This window comes from Emys orbicularis, chromosome 5 (genome assembly GCF_028017835.1).
Source record: "Emys orbicularis isolate rEmyOrb1 chromosome 5, rEmyOrb1.hap1, whole genome shotgun sequence".
NCBI lineage: Eukaryota > Metazoa > Chordata > Testudines > Emydidae > Emys > Emys orbicularis.
The window spans coordinates 137,236,025-137,259,235 of record NC_088687.1 but is presented as its reverse complement, the minus strand read 5'-3'; the positions used below and the strand labels follow the sequence as shown (position 1 = coordinate 137,259,235).

Here is a 23,211-nt window from a genome sequence, read left to right as displayed (position 1 = left end):
TGCTATTCTGCTAGTTCGGAGCACTATATGGAAGTGCCCTTTGGCAGACAACCTGCTCAGCCCATATGTTAGTTTTTTTAAAAAAACCAAACAAACGAACAGGAAAGTCTTTAGACTGCATGCCAAGATGCTTGGGAGCTTGTTAAATATCTTCAACTTAACAGAAACGGAATTTAACAAGTTGCTTTCATGTGAATCAGCTTCAGACGAGTTCATTTTACCCCAGCGATGTTTGAATACTGTAAAACAAGTCCAATCACACGTGGTAAAAATGTGCAGTGCTTTGATGATCAAAAGCTCCATCAAGTGGCCTTTGTTTAAAAAAAGAAAAACAGTCTGGGGCAGAGAGATTTTACATTTAGCAACTTTCTGGTGATGTTTGGGAGAGCGGGGAAAGTTTGTTGGGTCAAATGCTTCTTAGCAGACACTAGAAAATTATTAGAACCATATGCTTAGTATTGAATATTGTAGCTATCGTCACCTTTCTTCTAGAGGGATCCCAAAGCACATTACAGTCTCAATAAAGGCATTGCTTCACTCAGCAGTGACCTGTGGATTGCAACACAGTAGTTCTTTTGGATGGTCAGCAACATTACACAATGATATAAGGAAGCAAATGAGGAACCGTTTCTTATCCGACTGAAACTGCATGGCGTGCTCAAGTAGGGAAGAAGTAATTACCGTGACTGGGACTTGTGTAAGATGCCAGGGTTAGCCTTTCGCTTGCAAAAAGTGTCACAGAATCTGTAAAAAGCGTGAAGCAATGGCAAAGTCAGGAGCCCTGGTTGCTCTCTTGTGCTAAAGACAGCAAATCAGCAGCCCAGTACCCATTGCCATGCTGATTCGCAGGAAATGAATATAACTGTATCACCAGTATCCAGAGACTGCTTTGAGGTTTCTCCATGCGAGTATTAGCCATAGCCAACTCTGCTTATCTGAGAGCACCTACAGCCTTGTTAGCTGTGCGAGTGATCTCGCTCTGACGAAGTTTGCAAGCATTTGATAAGCCTGGGAAGTGAATCATTGCAATACAATCCCACCCTGTCCCGGGACATTTTGAAGACCATGTCATCACCCATGGGAATGTTGTTATATTTAGGTTTCACTTACTCTATGGATTGTTTTACTGATTAGTCAGATACTACACACTATCTCACTTCAACTCTAGTTGCGATGAGATTCTGCATAGCATCTGAGTAATCAGTGAAAGAATCCAAGAAAGGGTGAACTAGTGCTTACTGGCTAGTGGTAGGGCTTGCCTGAAGCCTTTTACATCTTGTTTGCATAGCTGGAGATACCTTTAAAAATGTAGGATTTGAGTATTTAGCTTTCTCTCCCTCACATTTTCCACTGATGATGATGTAGACAAGGGAAGATGATGTAGGGAAGACGATGAAGGGATGATGTAGGAAGAGACAAAGGGAATGGCTGTCTTGGATCACATTTACAAAAATATATCTTGGTTTTTTTGCCTAAGAACTTAAACATTTATGTTTATTTTTCTATGAAGTTTAAAGACTTTAAGTGCTACTCTTGATGTATTGTATTGAGGTCCTTTGTCTCTATAGTATCTAATGTTTATTAGTATAATACTTAAAACTAGAAAAGCACTTTACAAAGATGGGTCATTGTTATACCTATTTGGTGAGTGGGGGAAACTGAGGCACATAAGTGAAGTAGCTTGCCCAAGGTCACACAGTGTGTAAATGGCCAAACTGGGAATAGGAGCCCAGTCTAGTGCCCTATTCACTATGTTAATAGGAATTGTATGTATGCATTGAAGGAGCAGGTTCTCAGCCTGGGAGCTTCAAACACGTCAGGGGATTGCAGTGCCCCTGCCTTTCTGATAATGTTAAATGGGAGTGGAGGGTGGCTAGATGGAAGTAGGGGGACTTCAGGGGTAGGGAGGGTCCTGACATGGAAAAGGGGGTCCTGGTCTAGAGAAAATGGGCATTCACTGTAGGTTGCGCTAGACGGATGGCCTTGTGCTGCTCCCCCTTTGCAGACCCTGGCACAGGGGGGAGTGCCGAGGCAGGCCTGGAGCTAGGGAGGCAGGAGTGGTGGTATGCTTGTAGCTTCAGTGCTATGAGGATTCTGGGCTGCAGAGCAAGTGACATGCAGTCCTGGTAAGGCTGCCTTTTTAGGCCCTCAGGAGTCCAGAATCTGGGCAGGACAAAGGTGGCTTAAAGCTGTCCTTGTGCCACCCTCCTTCCCCCCTCCTTCTGGGCTGCATCGCTCAGGTGACACAGCCCAGAATCTAGCCTGAGGTCTCCATGCTGCCTCCAAATAGGCTGGTTTTGAGGTGATGTTGGGGCGAGCTGGGCTCAGGGCCAAAGGCTCTGCAAGTGTACAAATCCAGTGACCTGAAACCCATGCGCGGGGGACATGGGAGGGCAGCGGAAGCCGCTGTTCCAGCCAATAGGGGCATACGCTATGCTGTGCGCACAGCTAGTCAAAGTGAAAACATGTTCATATCATCATCCTCATTATCCTTCCTTGTCTGTTTGTTTCATCCGCCTATTGTGTCTTGTCATTAAACAAGACTGTAAGGTCTTCGTGACAAGGACTGTCTTTTTGCTGCAAACTTGTGCAGCACCTGGCATGAAGGGGCCATTTTGGGGTTAATGTAATACAAATACGATTGATTTGCATTCCCCTCTGTCCCCTCAACATCTGCTTAGCACCCCGCACAAAGCCTGATTGCTTGGCCATTGTGCGGGGAGGCTGACTTTCACCCCAGATTAAAATCTTAGGAAAGTCATCTTTTGGTTTAGAAATCAAGCCACCTTGTTTCTGCGTCTTGAGTCGTTGCTTTGGCATCTGTAATGGGAATCGAGCCAGTGATGAATGAGGCAGAACACGTCACGCAGTGCTATCAGGAGTAAAAACTTGTTTCTTTCACTTAAATAAGCGGATATGACTACAGAGAGGGAGCTGATGTGAGTAATAATACTTTGCACTTGTATGTATCACCTTTCATCTGAGGATCTCAAAGTACTTTACAAAGCGGTAAGAGTTATTAGAGTTTGGAGATGGGACACTAACCGGTGGTAAGATATTTGGTGGGAAAGGCGGGAATGAAAATCCTGGAACACATTCCCTTGCTTACATGTTAGCCAGTGCTGCTTTCAAGTAAGGAGGTGCTACTTTTTATTCTCCCTGCAGCATAACAGCATTTTAATGTTTAATTATCCTCATGAAACTATCTGCAGTGTATTTATTTATTGCCCACAATGAAATGCTAAGTACAGGGGTGTGAGTATTGACAATGGAGAGTAAAGAACCACATTTGAATAAACAGAGTCTGAGGTTAAGGATGAAGAGGGTGAAATGACACTCGGTGAGGTGGTGGTGGTGGTGGTGTTACAATTGGAATTCAACACAAATGTGCAAGGTTGCAATAGTTAGATATGTAGGAATTTCATAACAGCAGCAGACCCTTGTTTCAGATTGATGTGGCATACTTGAGTTTTTTGTAGTCCTTATTCTGCCTGCAGTGAAATGGTGCTGGTACTTAACCTGCGCTGGTGTAAACAGTAGTGCTGAAAAGCATCGTGAATGGTCTCAAGAATTTGGCTGCCAGCCTGGGAAAGGGGCAGGGGAGGGGGGGAATCAGGAAGTTATTTCAGTTGGGCAAGTTTAGTTTTGAGAGCACTGACATCATGTTTCAGAGCAACAGGCAGTGATGCTTAATGCACTTACTGTTAGAGGACTAATTAGAGCGTACAAGAGGGAGAAATTACAAAATGCTTGTTTATTGTTCCGGGAGACAGGATGACTGCAATTAAGATGCGGGAGGTACTGGCGATAGGCAGTGTTGCAGCAAACAGTACAATCCTCCTGCCACTCTGCCTGCTACTTCAGGCGTATTTTTTATCTGTTTAAAAGCACACACTGTTCTGTGCCAGGCAGTGTATACCCAACGGACAGCCTGAATTTCCAGAAAGGAGGGGGTATGCAAGGAAGTAACTCTTGGCAGCCTGAAGATGTTTATTATCCTTCCAAACACTTCCTTGCCCTTACTTGGTTAAAAAAAAAGAAAAGAAAAAAGAAAAGAAAAATGTACATTAGAGAAGATAATTGAATACTTTCTCACTGCAGTTAATTACATAAAGGTTTTTTTTTTATTATATATGGAGATATCCTATCTCCTAGAACTGGAAGGGACCCCAAAAGGTCATCGAGTCCAGCCCCCTGCCTTCACTAGCAGGACCAAGTACTGATTTTGCCCCAGATCCCTAAGTGGCCCCCTCAAGGATTGAACTCACAACCCTGGTTTTAGCAGGCCAATGCTCAAACCACTGACCTATCCCTCCCCCCTAAGATTACTCATTAGAGCCTGGCTTGTTATACGTTTGCTTGATTCGAGTAGCGCTAGGCTACTTAATGAGATAATGGCCACACTGTGCATAATCTTTACATCTGCTAAATATGTTGCCATTCCTGCTTCTGTTGTGTGAACCTTCTGTATATGGATTCCATTAGCTCTGCTTTCAGATAACAATCTGTTTTTTTGGCAGGGCGGGAGGAGAATAGCCTGTTGAAAAATGGATTTTCAATCCATTTATCTAAGATTGTTTTGGATTGTTTGGAGAGGACGAAGCATGCTTCTGGGTATTGTGTAATCCTTTTTTATTCTTTAAGGGACACCGAGAACAGCACACACTCCCATGTGTGTCGGTATATTATATGGACACAAATTATAGAATCATAGAATATCAGGGTTGGAAGGGACCTCAGGAGGTCATCTAGTCCAACCCCCTACTCAATACGTATATTATTATACATACATGCACGTTTGTGTGCGTAGTTATAGATTTCCTTGATTAAGGCCAGCAAGGGCCATTATGATTATCTAGGCTGACTTGCATAACACGGGCCAGAGAATTTCCCCCAATAATTCCTGCATCAAGACAATCACTTCTGGCTGAGCTAGAGCATATCTTTTTAGAACGACACCTTGCCGTGATTTAAAGACTTAAAATGATGGTGAATCCACTGCAGCCTCAGGGGAGTTGTTCCAATGGTCAGTTACCATTACTAGTTATTATTTAGCAACTTGGTGTCCTAATCATGGGCCAAGACCCCACTGTGCGAGGTGCTGTACAAACACAGAACAAAAACAAAGAAAGAAAGAATGGTCCCTGCCCCAAAGAACTTACAATCTAAATGTAAACCAAGAGACAGCAGATGAATACAGACCGGCCGGGGAGCACAAGTAAACAGTGATACAATACAGGTCATATTCCTAGTCTGAATTTGTCTAGTTTCAGCTTTCAGCCACTTGCTATGCCTCTGTCTGCTTGGTTAAAGAATCCTCTGCTATCAGAAATCTTCACACGATGTAGGTACACCTCTACCCCGATAAAACGCGACCCGATATAACACGAATTCGGATATAACGCGGTAAAGCAGTGCTCTGGGCGGGGGGGTGGGGCTGTGTGCTCTGGTGGATCAAAGCAAGTTCGATATAACGTGGTTTCACCTATAACGCAGGAAGATTTTTTTTGGCTCCCAAAGACAGCGTTATATCGGGGTAGAGGTGTATTTTTGGACCAAAGCATCTCTTATGCAGTATATAAAATGTATGTGTGTGTGGTGTCTTTACCAGTATTGATGATGTCTTAGATCATTAAAATTACTTAAATGTAAGGTCCTTCTTTTTGTCTTATGCGTACTGTGTTTATCTCTTGTTCTTCCGTTGGCCTGTGCAATGAAAACCGAGTTAGTCTGTTTCATTTTGCTGTTCCACACAAACCAGTGCTGGTGTCTAGGTTTCCAGGGCAGGATAACCTTTAAATCCTGTTTCCTTGGAATTAAAAAATATTCTGTGCAACTGACTGTGTTAAATTTGTCCTTTTGCGCTTGAGGGAGTCTGTGGGTCAGGAGGGATCTTTTCCCCTGCTGGCTGGATATAGCTTTTGTTAATTTTAGCACCTCAACAGGCACCTTTCATAAGCGCTAAAACGTTCATTGGAGAATAGTGTCTAAAAAACCTAACCCACACAAATGAGCCTGGGAATAGTATGTGGACACACAACTCAGAATGTGTCCCATTTGTCCATGATTACAGCACGGTAGTATGCAGGTACTTCAGCATGCAGCTCCTACCTGTGGCTAGTGCCTATTCTACAGTCTACTTTAGGTGAGTTAAGGACATTGTGCCAGCGTTGGCTCAGAATTGCCTTGTTTGCTTTTTTAATTTTGTTTGACCCTTGGCGATATTCCTGCCAAGTTTGCTTACTGTTTTACTATTCTCTCTGACGCCCGCTCCCCTCAGGGTCCTAGAGAAACAAGGCCTTATCAGGAGAGTGCCACATTCCAAGAAAACAGTGAGGAAGCAGCTATGGACTACCTTAATCCTCTGGGCTCAGTGCTGGAATATAATTGTCTCACTTGTGTACTGCAGGATTTTGCTGGCAGAAGTCTGATAAGATGAGAGGAAGTTTATAAAATGGATAAATCTGTAGGCTTGTTCTGGACTGTAGCTGTGGCTGCTGAATTTGGAGCACATGACTGCTGAACTTGGACCATCGTCTGTCTCCTCCATGTCTGATCCCTGCGTACTACACAGAGGTGGAGAAGTTCAGTTAATATGTGCAAAGTGCTTTGAGATCCTCAAATGAATGGTACCTCAGAAGTGAAAAGCAGTGTGGTTGTTTTGTGATCATTAGTGCATTTAGTCACATTTCTTAACAATGCAATAATCAAATAGCCCTCTAATGAGCAAACCCTAGATTCTCCTCCCCACCCCCACTTTTGGTTCAGCTATTGGTTTGATAGCCGGTCTTCCTGCTTTGAGCTAAGTCCCATTTACCTAGTATCGTATTTATATGATCTAAAGCTTATGCCTTGTGGTTGCCACAGAAGCAGAATAAAGTTACGTTACTTCTTTGAACAGCTAGTTGTCACAGGGTGTGTGTTTTTGCTCTACCACAAAATTGCCACATCAGTAGGTTATATAAAGAGACAGGAGGTCAGAAATCCTATGAATTTGCTGGAAATGGTTACGTAGTTACAATGTAGAGGGTGGAGACTGCAGTAGGCTCAACGATTGATGCTCCAGAGTCGAGACCAGAAACTCTTACATCCTTCTTTGCCCTTTCTGTGGTTCCCATTTGAAAGGACTTGTTCTAGTTCATAGGTTGACTTTCTTTTCTGCTAGTCATATATCTAGAGACTCCCCCAAATTTGCTTCTGTGCTGAGAGAAGGAATCCTCCTGAAGGGTGAAGAGTTGTTGGTTTAGTTCCTTGAACCTGTTTGTTTGCTTTTCCTTAGATTCCTTAGAAAGAGAGCTTGGACGGCATGCAAAGTTGTGAAACATCTTCAGACAGCACTGATGATCCTCTTAGTAGTGGCCTACGGAGAAAACGACAGCCTCGAATAGTAGTTATTGGTGCTGGCCTTGCGGGCCTGTCAGCTACAAAATCTCTCCTGGAAAACGGTTTCACGGATGTAACAATCCTTGAGGCGTCTGACCGAATTGGAGGCAGAGTGCAAAGCGTCAAACTTGGTAAGGAAAATGTTGTTGTACTGTTGTATCGGACTCTCTGATCTCGCGCTTCTGGCAAGGGTTCGTATTATTACGAGGGTTAATTTGTTAGATATCCTCTTAAAGCCATTTCCTGGCCATTTGCACCTGCAAATGGATATTTTAGCCTGCAATTACCAGGCTTCTGGGTGCAATGGGTTATTGTGCATGTGAGGGGCACAGAGCTTCCCAAGCACTCAGAGCTTTAGATGAAAGGCTCTGCAGAAGTGTAAAGTATTATTCTGAAGTGAAGGTGTTGGTGATCATTTGGCTTTATAAAGAGAGTTCAGCGTGGCTGAGGGTGGGGAAGCGTATTTTTCTCCAGTAACTTGAGTGTATGAACTAGGAAGATTTCTTCTGTGGCATCCAACCTTTGCTCTTGGCTAAGAACATTCAGTAATCTGCTGACCACAGAACGTAGGTATCTTGGAGTACATACACTGCAGCGGGGAATGAGTTTTCCAGGCCGAGTAGACAGACACGCTACCTCTGCTTGAGCTAGCACGCTAAAAATAGTGGTGTGGACATTGCGGCACGAGCTAGTCACCTGAGTGCAAGGCCACCTGACCCCCTGGCTCGGCACTCAGGTGGCTAGCCTGGACTGCTGCCCAAGCCACATCATCCATGCTGCTACTTTTAGCGTGCTAGCTGGAGTAGAGCTAGTGCATGTCTGTCTACCTGGGCTGGGATGAGATTAGATTAGAATTAGTATTCCCATCCCGTTAGCTAATACATGGTAAGTAATGTGAAGAAAATGCCTAGTGAAGACAAGGCAGTGTGTAGCATTAACGTTACTCCTGGGGGAATTCTGTGCCACTGGGCATGCGCAGAATGTATGTCCCCCGCAGATTTCTTTGCTTCCCCGCAGAAAAATGACTTTCTGACAGGGAAGCAAAGGGTAGCCACAAGAGCAGTCATGTGACCCTCCCCAGCAGTATGTTTTGGGTGCCCAGGGCAGCCGGCAAAGAGGTAAATCACTGTGGGGTAGGGGGCGGGACTGGGAAAGACCCAGTTCCCTACCCTGCTCCGAGCTCAGCAGCTAGTCCTGGCTCGTCTGGGGAGGACGGGACTTGCTCTTCCCCTGCACAGCATCTGGGGCGGGGTCAGACCCACCCCCAGATTTCTCCCCCAGCTGCAGGAAGCTTTGCAAACTTCCCCCGCTTCCTGCACCCATCGCTGTTCAGCTGCAGGGGGAGGGATCCCTGTACAGAGAGCTGCTCCCACATCCACCTAACCCCCATGCATCCAGACCCCTCATACTTAGACCCTCCCGTCGATCCTCACCCCCCGCATTCAGAACCCCCCCAGTACGCCCCACTCACCCTGCACCTGGACCACTCCAATGAGCCACCGCACCGGGATCCCCACCCCACCGAGCCCCACCCCCCAATACCTGGATCCCCCACTAAGTCCCCCACACTCCCCCGCCTAGCTCTATCCCCCCCACATACAGACCCCCCCAGCTGAGCCCCAACCACCTTCACCTGGACCCCCCTGCAAAGTCCCATTACCACTGCACCCAGAACCCCCCCAACAAGCCCCTGTGCATCCAGATCCCCCCTGCACCCAGATTACCCCACACAGAACCCTCTCAACCCACACCTGGATTCCCCCACACTAAGCCCCTCCATACTTGGATCCTGCCTGCCCACACCTGGTGCAACTGGCATGGAGGGGGGTGGTGTTTCCAGGGCAGGCCCAATCCTTGTGCTGTGTCAGGGTCAGGTGCAGCCTCACTGCTGAGTCCGTTTCCCAGGGGTGGGGGTGCTGCAGGATGATCTCCCACCTTCGTGCAGCCAGTGGCCTGTGCTTCCCCAATGCCATGCTGGAGCCTCCACATTTATTTGACAAATAAAATTTGCAGAATCTTAAAATATTATGCGCAGAATTTTTAATTTTTTGGCGCAAAATGCCCTCAGGAGTATAACGTGTATTAGTTGGTTGAGGTAAACCGTAGGCTCCAAATTTCCTGTCTTCACTAGGATTTTTCCTTGTGTTGGTTACCACGTGTTAGCTAACATGAGGTAATAACTCCCTTTTCTTCCTAGAGAAGGAAAGACCACAGAGTAACATAGTGAACAGGGAAGGCAAAATTAGGCCCTATATTAGTATTATACAAAATATTCCACAGGGAAAATATTGGCCCCTTAATATTCAAACCTTTAACACTTCCCTCCACTCACACGCATTATCAAGGATATTTTGGACACAGCCCATGGGGAGTAAATGACACATTTCCCATTCTAATCTCTGTGCCAAGTCTCGCCAGCGTTTGAAATGCCCTATTCAGACTCCAAAGTTTAGATTTGTCAAATAGCCTTTTCATTCATTTCCCTTCTGAAAGGTCACAGGCACTCATGTTTATTTACTGTGGTGAGTTTATAGAGTAAAATACAGTAAGTGACGTAAGGCCGGGCTAAATAAAGTGAAAGACGACCAGCTAGAGGCCCAAGTTAATGAATACAGAGAACATGGTCAAAAATTAAACTAGTTAGTTGGCATTAGGGAGGTGATTCCATAAGACTGATGAGGTTCATTTACCTACTGGTAGCACAGAATGTACCTTCTTATCTAATGTAGATGCACCTGTGAGTATCCCCTTTGCTTCTGTACAAGAGCAAGGCTGGCAGATTCTGGCTCAGAGGGCCTTTCATCTCCAGATCTCCAGTCTCTTTGAAAACATTCCTCATGTTTTAAATATTCAAAGCCACATCCTTAGCTGGTATAAATGGGTTTAGGTTTGACTTCATTGGAGTCACGCCTGTGTGTATTAGCTGGTGACCTGGCTCGCTGTATCTGAGGACATATTGTTCCTGGTGGAGGATTCTTGGTGTTGAATTCTTTGTTACTGGTCATCAGGAGGAGCCCAAGTTTTCCTCCTATTAGGACAGGTTACAAGGCCTTTATACGCAGCCCCTTCTCCTCAATGACAAAGCTAAGGAGTGGTCTAGTGATCTCTTCCTTGGGGTATATCTTCACTGCAGAGGTAACTCAGGGTTTTACTTTAGTGTTGCCCCAACCCCCTGTGTGTCCACACACAAAACCCTCTCATCTGAGGTTGGTAGTGCTTTAAACCTGGGCTAGCTGGCCTGACTGGAGGTGTAGGCTAGAACTTGAGTGCCACTTTCACTTGAGCGGGTAGCCCGTCCACTTGACAATGAGGATGCAAGCTAAACCATTCAATTGCTGATAGTCCTCCAGTGCCTTCCCACAATTCCCCTAATGTTCTCTGAAGGACAGACAAGTTTTTCCACAAGTCCACTGGGAAAGAATCAGAGCAGCTCAGCTTCCTGCAGCACAAAGATATGCCCCCTGAAGACCTAGTGACGCACACAGGGGAGCATAGCACCAGTTAAGACACAGGCTTTGCAGTGTGTTTGCTCACACCTGGGTGAGGTTAAGCTGTGTGCATAGATCTGGGTGCTGATTACCTGGGTTATCTGCAGTGAAGACATACCCTTGAAGATATTAACTTAAGGTCTAAATTCAGATACACTTACTTAGTATCTGCAGTTCCAATGAGACCTCTCATAGAGTTAGTTGTAACTCAACATAGACAAGTTTTTCAGAATTTCACTCAGGGCAATAACAAAGAAGAGATGGAGTGTTCTGCTTTAGTTATACACCTCTACCCCGATATAACGCAACCCGATATAACACGAATTCGGATATAACACGGTAAAGCAGCGCTCCGGGGGGGGGGTGGGGCTGCGCACTCCGGTGGATCAAAGCAAATTCGATATAACGCGGTTTCACCTATAACGCGGTAAGATTTTTTGGCTCCTGAGAACAGCGTTTTATTGAGGTAGAGGTGTGTATATATATATATATATATAATATATACGGCCTCTGCATTGGTCTGATATATGTATTGCAACAATCATTTGGTCTGATATATGTATTGCAACAATCATCATAACATCCAGGTGCTACATCACAGTGATGCATGAGAAATACATATTATAGCTAAATAACCATGTTAATGGGACCAGCAGACCCATTTTATGAGGACTGTATACTACTCTCTTACTAAGGGCTTGTTTACACTTACCGGGGGATCGACGCACAGCCATCGATGCATTGGTGGTCGATTTAGCGGGTCTAGTGAAGACCCGCTAAATCGACCGCAGATCGCTCTCCCGTCAACTCCTGTACTCCACCGGATCGAGAAGAGTAAGGGGAATCGACGGGAGACCGTCTCCCGTCGACATCCCATAGTGTGGACCCCGCAGTAAATAGATATAAGCTACGGCGACTTGAGTTATGCTATTTACATAACTCAAATTGCGTAGCTTAGATTGACTTTATCCTGTAGTGTAGACAAGGCCTTATTCAAATGAGATTGGTATTGGAACTACTTAATTTTTCAAGCCCTGAAGGGCCCTGGAACTAAATGGAGTATCTGTGTAAAAGAATGTGATTAACTTCACAACTTTAAAGAATTTATCATGCCACTTACTCCAGGAAATAACTGGCTTATCTGCTTTGAGTAATGTCAGTTAATGGGTTTCTAAATATACAGGTGAGCTAGACTATTTTTAGTTTCCCTGTACAGTATTTAATTACATTCCTCACAACGGCTCCTATAGAACACAGGAGAAAATGGCTTTTCCTTTTTTGTTTGTGCTGTGACAGTAAAGTAAATGCTATTGGGTAAAAATAAAGAAGAATATGCTAGTATTTTGTGTTACTTTAAAAAATGCTGATAATTGAAAGAAAAAGAGCCAGATTCTATTTGGAAGTCAGTATTAATGCCAATTCACACTAGTGTAACGGCGACCACAGACTGGCCTACATGTTTTATATACTACTCCTGCTAATAACCTTGTATGCTATGGATTGTATGAAGATCCCAGGTAATAAGATCACTGTCACTTTAAACCTGAAATATTTATGAGCACTATACCGTTGACTGCTGGACTGAATCATTTCCACCAGACTGCATGATCTATGGGTATGTTCAGAAGTTGCAATGCCTTAAATATTAACACATTTAGGCCCTGATTTTGCATAGACTTGAGCACATGCTTTATGTGCCCATGTAAGTCTTTGCACATTCAGGACCTTGACGGATAACTTCCACTGGCACTTTACTTCCTTTTGAAATTGTTCTTGGTTTGGAAACCCAAATGTCTTGGGATTTGCTTTGAAATAGTGACTCATTCGTACAACTTGACAGCATCACTTCTAACAGTGAACCCACTGTAAATGTTAGCATATTTGGATGGCATTGTGATTGTATTTACATGTTAAGCACTATGTGATGGTGTAATCCAGCGGTTCTCAAACTGTGGGTCGAGACCCCAAAGTGGGTCGCGACCCCATTTTAATGGGGTCACCAGGACTGGCATTAGACTTGCTGGGGCCTGGGACCAAAGCTGAAACCCAAGCCCCACCACCCGGGGCCAAAGCCCTAGCCCCACTGCCTGGGGCCAGGGCCGAAGCTGAAGCCCTACTCCCACTGCCTGGGTCCAGGGCCGAAGCCCGAGGGCTTAAGCCCTGGGTGGTGGGGCTCAGGTTACAGGCCCCTTGCACGGGGCTGAAGCCCTTGGGCTGCAGCTTTGGCCCCCCTACTCGGAGCAGTGGGGCTGGGCTTTGGCTTTGCCCTCCAACTCCACCTGGGACGGCCATGCTCGGGCGAGCTCAGGCTTCGGTCCCCCGTCCTGGGGTTGTGTAGTAATTTTTGTTGTCAGAAAGGGGTTGCGGTGCAGTGATGTTTGAGAACCCCTGGTGTAATCAATTACGTGATTCTTACCTTCTTCAGTAGGAAGTTATTAAGAGTGAAAACATCTAGGCTAGTAGCTAACCTGCTAATTCCTAATAAAATATCCACGTAAACTACAGGACATGCTGCATTGCATGGGGTTGACCATGATATTAAAGGGACATTGTTGGGTCAGATTTAGTCCAAATTTGGTTGTGTACAAATGAGCTTTTACAAAACCTAACTGTAATAAGAAATAGTCCCATAAGTTAAGTTAAAATCTGTTAGAAACAGTGTTTCTTTTTAACCTAATAAACATGCCCCTGTGTTATCAGCTTAAACTTTGCAGAATTGGGCTAATACGTGAGAGTCTGAGGGCAAAACTGATTAGACCTAGACTAAAGAGAACCATGTAACTGACTAATCAGTTTGCATTGTCCAAACTGAGAAATGCAAAAAGCAAACAAACAGCATAGGTAGTGAAAAATAAATGATTTTTTTTTAATGTGACAGTGCATCTTTTTAAAGAAATCTTTCAAAGGCACAAATAATAAAATATGATCTAATTCCACCTTATGGAAATGCAGGTAGCTTGAGTCCTTTTGGTAAACAACACACACGTTTAATTGCAGAAGGCGGCTTTCCTGCATGCTAAAGTAAGCAGCCTCAGGCTGCCATTACAGGACAGTCTCAGTCTTTCCTGCATTCCTCTGCTTTAGTGGAACAGATGCCTTTTTGCCCTGTACTTGAATAACAATCACCTTCCCTCCCCTTCCCTCAGACTAAATTTGATGTTTGAAGGCTTTGGGTGGCCTACCGATGCTCTTATTCTTTCCCTACCACTTCTTCAATATTTATGTAAGTATTCATTTATATTCTGTTTGCAGTAGTACAGTACAGAGAGCCAACTCCTCTTTTCCTCCCCTAACCCCTCACACTTTCTGAGCAAGAGAGATCAATATACTCTCTGGTGCACTAAATTCTAATGATGTTCGTAGGGTAGACACCATTGCATTCTGCTGTTACACTGCTCAGAATCTGATACCGGGATATAGAAAATACTCACATAGCTCTTTTGAAGATATAAAGCTCTGTGCAGAGGTCCTTCCAGCATCCTTGTGGTAGGTAAACGAATAGTATCCCTATTTTATAGGTGGGAAGGATGAAGTAGAGAGGCTAAGTGGCACCTGTTGAGCTAGTGACAATCATGGATTAGGACCTGGAGTCAGGGATTCTGCTTTGTTCTTGAACTATTAGACACCATTGCTGCTGCATACCTTGGAATCTCTTTAGGGAACACCCCTCTTGTGATTGTTCCCCTTTTGTAGCACTGTATGACACTGTTGTTCCGTAGAGACCTACGATGAACAAACATTAGTATGACACTTAAACTTGTCCTTAAGTGAAAGCACTTCTTCAGTGCTTCAGTGTTGTTTTTTTGGTAACGTGGCATCATTGGGCAAATGTCCTATTTGTGCTCTATTTACTGCTCTTCATTTGTAGACTGGGATGTGACATACAACATCTCTGTGTAAACGAGTTCATCGTACTGGTCTAATTGGATTGTTCCCCCCTAGAGAACGCCACTTTTGAACTGGGAGCTACGTGGATCCATGGTTCAAATGGAAACCCAGTCTACCATCTAGCAGAAGACAATGGCTTACTTGAAGAGACTACTGATGGTGAGAGAAGCATTGGCCGTATCAGTCTTTACTCCAAGAATGGGGTGGCTTATCACCTTACCAACAATGGGCAGAGGATTCCGAAAGATGTGGTTGAAGAATTCAGTGATTTATACAACGAGGTTGGTATTTAGCAGCCCCCTCCGGTTGCACATTGGTCTGAAAACCACTAGACACTTGTCAGTGCCGAGACAGTAGAAAAACTTTTAATGCCTTCAGTTTCTCTACTTAAAATAAGTTTTGGATTTTTTTAAAAACCAATATGGTTTAATTCAGTCACTGGTTAATGTGATCAGAGCTCCTGGAACCAAATCACACTCAAGGAGAATACCCCTTCCGTCCTGTCATATGATCAATTCTCATCACTTCCAGCAAATATTGTGGGATAATTTAATCAATAGCTGTAGACTTGCCATTTAACTAATAATAAGGAAGGGGCCCAAACGAGGTGGAACATAATAACTTAGAAAGATCCAACTAAAAGATGTGGCAGTGAGACATTGTTATTGACATTATAACTACTACATTGTGCTGTGTAAGCTATGACATTCATCCTAATATGAATTACAAGCTCGATTGCATCACAGGTGCTGTGACAAATGTTACAAGGGTTAAATATAATTTCTCTCCTGGAGAGAGCTTTCATTTTTATGATTTGGAAGCTACCTGTAATGTTCATTCCTCTATCTTAAGTGATTTTCTCCAAAGAGCTATGTAAAACAGTGTCTAAGCTCATGGTAGAGACTCCAGACGAACGAAAAATAGAAATGAAAGCACTAAAAAAATTAATAAATGGAAAATTGCAGAATAAAAGTGGAAATACAGGTTCAGTAATGAAACGTGTCCTAAGCAAATACCCAAGGAAAAAGCCATCTTCGGTTTCCTAGATAGGTAGGGTCAGTCTCACTTTGGTGTAAATGGGCACCATTCTACTGATTCTAGTGGAGTGATGCCTGCTTCTGCTCAGGGTGAATGTGGTCCCTGATAATTAATGGTTGAACAGATGTAAAATGGCATTACTTTTGTACTTTATAATACTAAGACTTAGGCTGTGTCTACACTACCGCGGTAAGTCGACCTACACTATGCAACTCCAGCTACGTACCTTAGATTGAGTTACTGCGGGGAATCGAGGGGAGAAAATTTCCTGTCAACTTACCTTACTCTTCTCGTCGGGGGTAGAGTACAGGGATCGACTGGAGAGCAATCTGCAGTCGATTTGGCGGGTCTTTACCAGACCCGCTAAATCGACCGCCGGTGGATTGATCTCAGAACATCGATCCCTGCCATAGTGTAGACCTGCCCTGGGACTTAAACAATGCTAAGACTGCTTGCCAGATTTCACTCTAATTATTCTCCTGATTGGTTTCCTCTATTTCTAATTATATTTGGGTGAGGGGCCAATATAAAATTTCCCCAATCAAAATGCTCTCCGAGTGGGTTAAATAAAATGGGGGTGGGGGTGGGGAACTATCCTTGCCAAGTTGTAGCCATTTGTAGAGCCCTCAAAGTTTGCAACTGGATCTGAACTTCACCAACACTTGTTTGGGTAAATCTTTTTTATAATGTCACACCCCTGGGATCAGCCGGACATCGTATAATATATATTTAAAAATATGTACATGGGTATTCAAACTGACATTGGTAAAATCCTTCACCGGAGGCCATTAAGGAAACAAAATAGTTATGGGGTGAGAGCTAAAGTGCTATCGTGGATCAGAGACAGAGTGGAAATGCTGATTTTCAACATAGAAAAACGTTGAGCATTGTGCCATGACTAGAGCTAATGAATACGTGGCCTATAAGTAATTGGGTTAATAGAGAGGATTGTGGGGAACATCCGAGGGGTCTAGTTAAGATAGGCAATTGGGCAACACAGTGGCAGATGAAATCCCACTTGGACAAGTGCAGGGTGATGCACTTTGGCAGGAATAGTTTGAGCTGCTTTTACTTATTACTAGGTTTTAAAATTAACAGTAGCCCCTCAGAAAAAAGAGCCGGGCATCACCATGATGATGGGAAAACCTCAGTTCAGAGTGCAGCAGTGATCAAAAAAGCAAATAAAATGTTGGGCCAGATCAAAAAAGAGAGAGGGAATAACACTGGAAATGCTGTAATGAATGACATTATATAAGAAAACGGCATGCCACTGCTCTGAATACTGTTTTCAGTTCTGATCATCCCATCTCAAAGATATAGAAATATAGAAAGTGTTTCCAAAGGGGAATGAAAATTACTAGAGGCCTAGAATGACCTGTTATGAGAAGGAAACAAAAAGAGGTGAGAATACAGTTTAGAGAGAAGACTAATACAAGTTTACAGAGGGATACAAAGTGAATGGTGAAGAAAAGTTAGTTTTGCACTTGGGGTTACCCTTTCTCATAATACAATAACAAGGGGCCTGCCAGCGAAACTAGAAAGCAACAAACGTCAAGCTGATCTTTTTTTTTTTATGCAATGCATAATTAGCTTGTTACTACCAGAATATAACCTTGTGGCCAATAGCTAAGAGTCCTAAAAGGATTTGACGTTTATATGGGTAGTAAACACATCTGCTGTTACATGTGCTGGGATAAAAATGTATTAGGGATCTCAGCATTCTTACTTTAAGACATAAGCCAACCCTCAGTTGTCTGGGACTAAGAAGTAACTTTCCCCCATACCCGTGTTGCATCATTATTGCCCATAGTGGGGGAGTTCACACTCATCTCTGAAGCTTCTGGTACTGGCTGCTCTCAAAGGTGGATGCTGGATTAGGTGGATGATTGGTACCGGTCGGCTAAGGCAAGTCCTGTGTTTCTCCCCTCTCTCTATTTTTGGGAACAAAAATAAGAGAAGTTGTTATGATCTTTTGAAAACCCAAATTGCAAAAGAAACCAAATGTGCAATATCACTCGCTGATGGATGAAGTAAATAGGAAAGTGCGTAGTATGTGTGTGTGGCTTCAGGAACTTTACTCTTGCATAATGCACAGACGAGAATGTGTGTCTCTTTACACACAGACTGAGTTAGCATGTTGCATTACTTCTAGCTTTTATATTTTTGGTTGTGTTGGTTCCTTATGGTTTTACTGCTTTGGATGATTTGCAGCTTCTTGTGCCACGTTTATAATTAAAGGGGAGGGGGAATGAAAAGTGGGCATTCAGCCTGCTTCAGTTTGAATCTCCTCTTTATTAGTTGGTGGGATTGTATGTTGGGGCATTTTACAACATCCCTAAAACCACTCTGAGCAAACAACCACTACACTAAATCAGTGGCAAATAAGGCGAATCTGAAAACTGGATGCACGTGACATATTTAGCTTTTCCTCACAGTCCTCTCCAGGGTCCTGACATACCTTTCCCTCACAGGGTGATCTCCAAGCTACTTTCTGATCAGGGTCCCAGGGGGGCCACACTGAAATTGCTTAATCAAGGCAAACTGCAAAGAATGGGGAAGATGATTCCCAAAACTGGTGGTTGTTCTAATACTTAGATTTACCAAGCCAGCAACAAAGCAGCTTCTACAAAACCTTACTGGTTACCCAGAAGCCCAAAACACAGTTCCCTTAAAACAATTCAGCCTTGGGCTCCCACACAGACAGCCAAATCAAATATGATGAGGATTACTGAAAATCTTATTCACCATATAAAAAGTTCTACCAATCCCAAAAGATCGGACACATCGCCCACCAGGTCAATGAATATTTCAGATCTTACGCAGCCAATTCTTATTAACTAAACTAAGATTTATTTAAAAAGAAAAGAGTATAGGTTAAAAGATCATTATACATACAGGTATGAATAGAGTTCTTAGGTCAGTTTCGTAATAGAGATGGTGAGTTTTAGAGTTGCAAATGGTTCTTTCAGAATCAATTCCATAGGTTATAGCCCAATGTCCAATATCTGGGTGATCCTGACTGGAGCTGGGGACCTCAGTCTTGGGACTCAAACATCCCCTGAGGAAGCTGAAGCAGATCTGAGATAACAGGATCAGGGCCCAAGAGTTCCTTTTATAATTCTCTTGCAGCCTCTTGACAGCAGGTGAATAATAGGTGAAGCACTGTGGCTTTGAAGTAGAACTCCTATTTCCTCAGCATCACTGATAATTAGCTACATGGATCAGCATTAGGCAACTGCCCATCTCCCACCATTTGCATCCGATGAAGTAGGCTGTAGCCCACGAAAGCTTATGCTCGTATAAATTTGTTAGTCTCTAAGGTGCCACAAGTACTCCTGTTCCATTCACAAGTAGTTTATTACATACTTCAAAGAGAAATGAAGACCGTGATATTACCACATTCACAGTTCATCTAAACGTTAATATTCCCTTTTTGATCTTTGAATCAATGAAACATAGTGATAGACAGGAGCCGTCTGGTTACATTGTTAACATCTAACAAGATATAGGTAAACATAGACTAGTACAATCACTATCTTTTCCCAATTCTTTAACAATACAAGTCTACATTTCAAAGCTTTCGTCTATCTGACGTGGCTTTGCTAGCTATTTATAAGGAATATCCCTAATTACCATTTACATACTTTCCTAATATGTCTTTAAAGGTAGAATTTGGGTCATTTAGCCTGCAAGTTGCTTAACCCTTTCTGACTCAGTATCACACCCACTTTTAGCCCTTTTAACTTCATTAGTCTCCCAGGATGTGGTCTTCATTGCTGGGAAAGGTGTGTTTTACATTGATGTAAAATTCTGGAGGAGACAAGGCACAGGTAGTTTCCACCTTGATGGAGCTAGGCGAGGTAAACCCTGGGTGAGGGGGTGGTATAGTGTTGACCTTGATTAGCTACCTCAAGGTAAAAACAACAAGGCCTTGTCTCTGTAGGATTTTACATTCTTAACAATAATAATGTAAGTACCATAGTGCCTAAGAGCCCCATCTTCAGTTTCAAAACACGCCTACCTTGTGCATTGAAAACATAGCACAATCAGCCCCACCTCAATGACCCGTTTTCTGGTTACTATAGTTAATGGCTTCAGAGTCAGTCAGCGTTCCCCTGTGTGGTGCATGGTTGGTGGGTTTAAAGAGGTAGCTGGAGAATGATTAAGTTCTCTTCCCCTGAGGCTCCCACCCTCTGCTGGGCTTTATGCCAGCTCAGGACTAAGCTGTTTTCCCCTGCATCATAGTCTATCACGCTACCATTTGCCTGGCCCACTAGATACCGAGGGCCTGGTTTGTACTGGGGTTACACTAGCGTAAGACTGCCATGAGACAGGGGTATAAATCAAGCCCTTCGTTTTAAAACCGAGTTAGAAAGAGTGCTTGAGGTGAGTTCCGACAATCCTTAGGAAACTGCACAGATTGAGATGTGCCATCCTGGCCTTACTAATTCAGCACTGAATAACTTTTAAAATTTGCTTTTCAACATCTGGCCTCCTGGAGCGACTGCCTCTTTCCCTGTGGTATGCAGCCACAGTTGCGATGAGTGGAGATGCTGATGCCCTATCTCTCTCATTCTAATAGAGAAGGGGCTGTTGGCAGGGCGCAAGGCTCTGGAACGCCCTTCTGTTTCTAGACTGAAATAACCCAGATTTGCTGATTTGGGGCACGCAACAGGACCCATTTGTTCTTCCCAGTCTCAGAGAAGAGTTTGGCCAGTTCTTCACTCCGTCCTGTTTGCTGGTGTGTTACTGTTTGTATTTAGAGCTGTCCCTTGGTGGAAGGGGTAAGATGACATTAATATTTGACTTTGGAATTTTTGCTAATTGGCCTGGTGCGGTCAGATCCTGCGTACATGTGCTTTCTAAATGGAAAGAAAATCAGTAGAATCTTGTACACGCTCCTGTGCACTTCATCTTGCCAAGCTCTTTGAAATAAACCTTGTTTGGAGTCTCTTGGGTATGCTTTGATAGCTATGTTGTAGGAAAAAAATAAAATTAGGTGTTTTTCTATGTCCCGTATTTCAAAAATGCCATTTCCCAGTAACTTTAAATGGAGTCTTGTACACTCGTTGATGTTATAGTTTTTTTCAGGTTTTTGTCTCAAGAAACAGCCTCAAAGTATCTCCAAATGGATGAATACAGTTCTGTCTCCCCTTTATTAAAAATTCTCATTAACCGCACAGTCTTGGTTTGACCTTTGTCTGGTCACTTACAACAGATTTTGCTGTATTTGTGTATATATAAAGGATACACTTCCGTTTTTTTGTTTGTGTGTGTGTGCACGCATATTCTTTCCATCATTAGAAGTATAAATATCCCTTTCCACAAGTAGATTTAGGAAGTGTGTTCAGTCTTAAACTCAGTCAATACTTGATACATTATTAAGAGATACTTCGTTGTAAGATTCTCTTGGCATTTCCAATCTTGCTTCTTTGCATGAAGGAGCTGCCATTCACAAAATCATTTAGCAGTGCAGGCCCGTGACTGGGGCTCCTTGGTGCTACCATAATACATACAGACGATGATATTTTCCTGTTGTCTGACCAGTTGGATCACATACTTAGGGGGAAAAAACTCATTTGGTGTTTTCCCCACTGAGGGAGAAATGTGTGTTTCTCTTCTTTCCTCTGGTGCCCAGTGAATACTACAATGGACAATGAAAACATGCCGATGGCTAATTTAGTCTCTGGGCCAAGTGGTAACTGGATTTTAATACAGCTTTGCTTGTCTTGTGAATGTGTTATCTGCTTATAGTCTGCAATCGGCTTATGAAGGCTGAGCTGCATTATGCTGAGGCAAGGTCTGCGGCAGCTTTTAGCAGTACTTGTTGGAAGTGGTTAGACCTCAGAAATCTGTGCCATAGTGTAGGCCCATGAACTGCCGCCTGCTGAAATTCCACAATACTTCTGATGTGGGGGCGGGGGAGAGAGAGACCATTTTCCCCCCTCCACTGCTAAGGACTCCCAACCTCTCTTGTTTTGAAATCCCTATGCTTTGGGACAGCTCTGTGCCTCAATCAGTACCCTTCTCTTTTCCTGTTTTCTACCAGTTTCCTTATTCTCTTCTGTGTGTCTTCCCGTCTCATCATTTCTTTTTCTATGTTTTGGTTTTTTCTGGTACTGCTCCTTCATTTTCTCTTTCTCTCACCCCAGTTCACTTCCTGTCTCTTTTCTCTCTGTTCATGTTTATTAAATAAAACTTCAAAGCAACCCCCCCCAAATTATAGTCACAACAGGGGGGCAGTACACAGAGGCAAAAAGGAAACACCCAATCCCCTCCCCCTGACTTTTTGTCCTGAGAACTAAAAGGTCAATTTGATACCATAGTCCCCAATACCGATTGCCATTTTGCCAGACTCATTGTTTTTTTCTCAGACGTTTTTAGCAGCCGAATGACTGCACAAATAGCTCGAAGTACAGTTTCAGGTGAGTCATCCTGTGCCTGGAAACAGCCAAACAGCAACTACTGCATTAACAACTGCGAGGGTCTCAAGGAAAATACATGGCAAATGTCTGTCCTTCCTTATCCAGGTAGATGCTGAATCCCCTGGCGCCTGAAAACTCCAAAAGGCAGTTGTCTACAAGTCTGGCCACGTGACAGCAGACCTCTGAGTTTTGAGGCCAACAGATCCTTTCTCTCCCTCTGCAACCGCTGTCTTGTGTTTTGTCCCTCACGCTGCCCACTGGCAGACAGGCCTTTGTAGTGCACCGAGGGACTGGAATAGAACACGGGGACCAGCTGTGGTGGGTGGGAGAAAGCATGTGGCCTCTAGTGGCCCCTGCAGCTTCTTACTACAAGCCACAGGGATGGACGTGCCAGGATCCTCCTACCTCTCTTCTGGCTGGGAATTGCAGCTATATGGAAGGTGCAGGGGGCAATTAGTTTAAACCGTTTTCCATAATTACTCCTCAACACTGGTATGTTGAAATCATGACTATCCAGTTTTGTCAGAGAGGTCAGTAGTTTTAATCCAAATACCTTCGATGGGAAAAACTCTCCAACCAGAGATCTTGTCTCTCCGCTTATAAAGCACTATGCTTCCCTGTGGCGCTAGATAAATAAGAAGGTGGCACAGATTCTAGACAAATAAGTTATTCCTGGGATTGGTTGTACGTCTGTGATTTATCTTTAAGGGCTTTCCTGCCTGTCTTTGTTCTGGTAAGTTTTTCATTTGATATAAAGTACCATTACTCACAATTGAGCAGTTCTTGGAATCATGCAAACAAAAGACTTGATTATTCCAGAGGGGCACAAGTGGTTGGTGGTGATGGTTGTGTTTTAATAACCGCTTGCTCCTCACCAACAGTAACAATGACACAGTTTGTTGGGTCATCTTGTTATATGAAACACCTTCTCCAAAAAAAAAAAAAAAAAAAAAGAATTCTAACTTGATCTCTTTTGATGAGATTACAAG

The 23,211-nt window shown here is 43.6% G+C and overlaps 1 protein-coding gene across 3 annotated transcripts in view; it reads left to right on the top strand.

Annotated features, from left to right (window-relative positions):
- The first annotated feature begins 7,306 nt into the window (after positions 1-7,306).
- Positions 7,307-23,211, top strand: part of SMOX (spermine oxidase) — a 35,212-nt gene continuing 19,307 nt past the window's right edge. For all 3 annotated transcript variants that reach the window (XM_065405384.1, XM_065405383.1, XM_065405381.1), the window contains exons 1-2: positions 7,307-7,514; positions 14,814-15,040. In XM_065405384.1, the coding sequence (XP_065261456.1) occupies positions 7,307-7,514; positions 14,814-15,040 (435 nt within the window). The remainder of the gene's footprint in view (positions 7,515-14,813; positions 15,041-23,211) is intronic.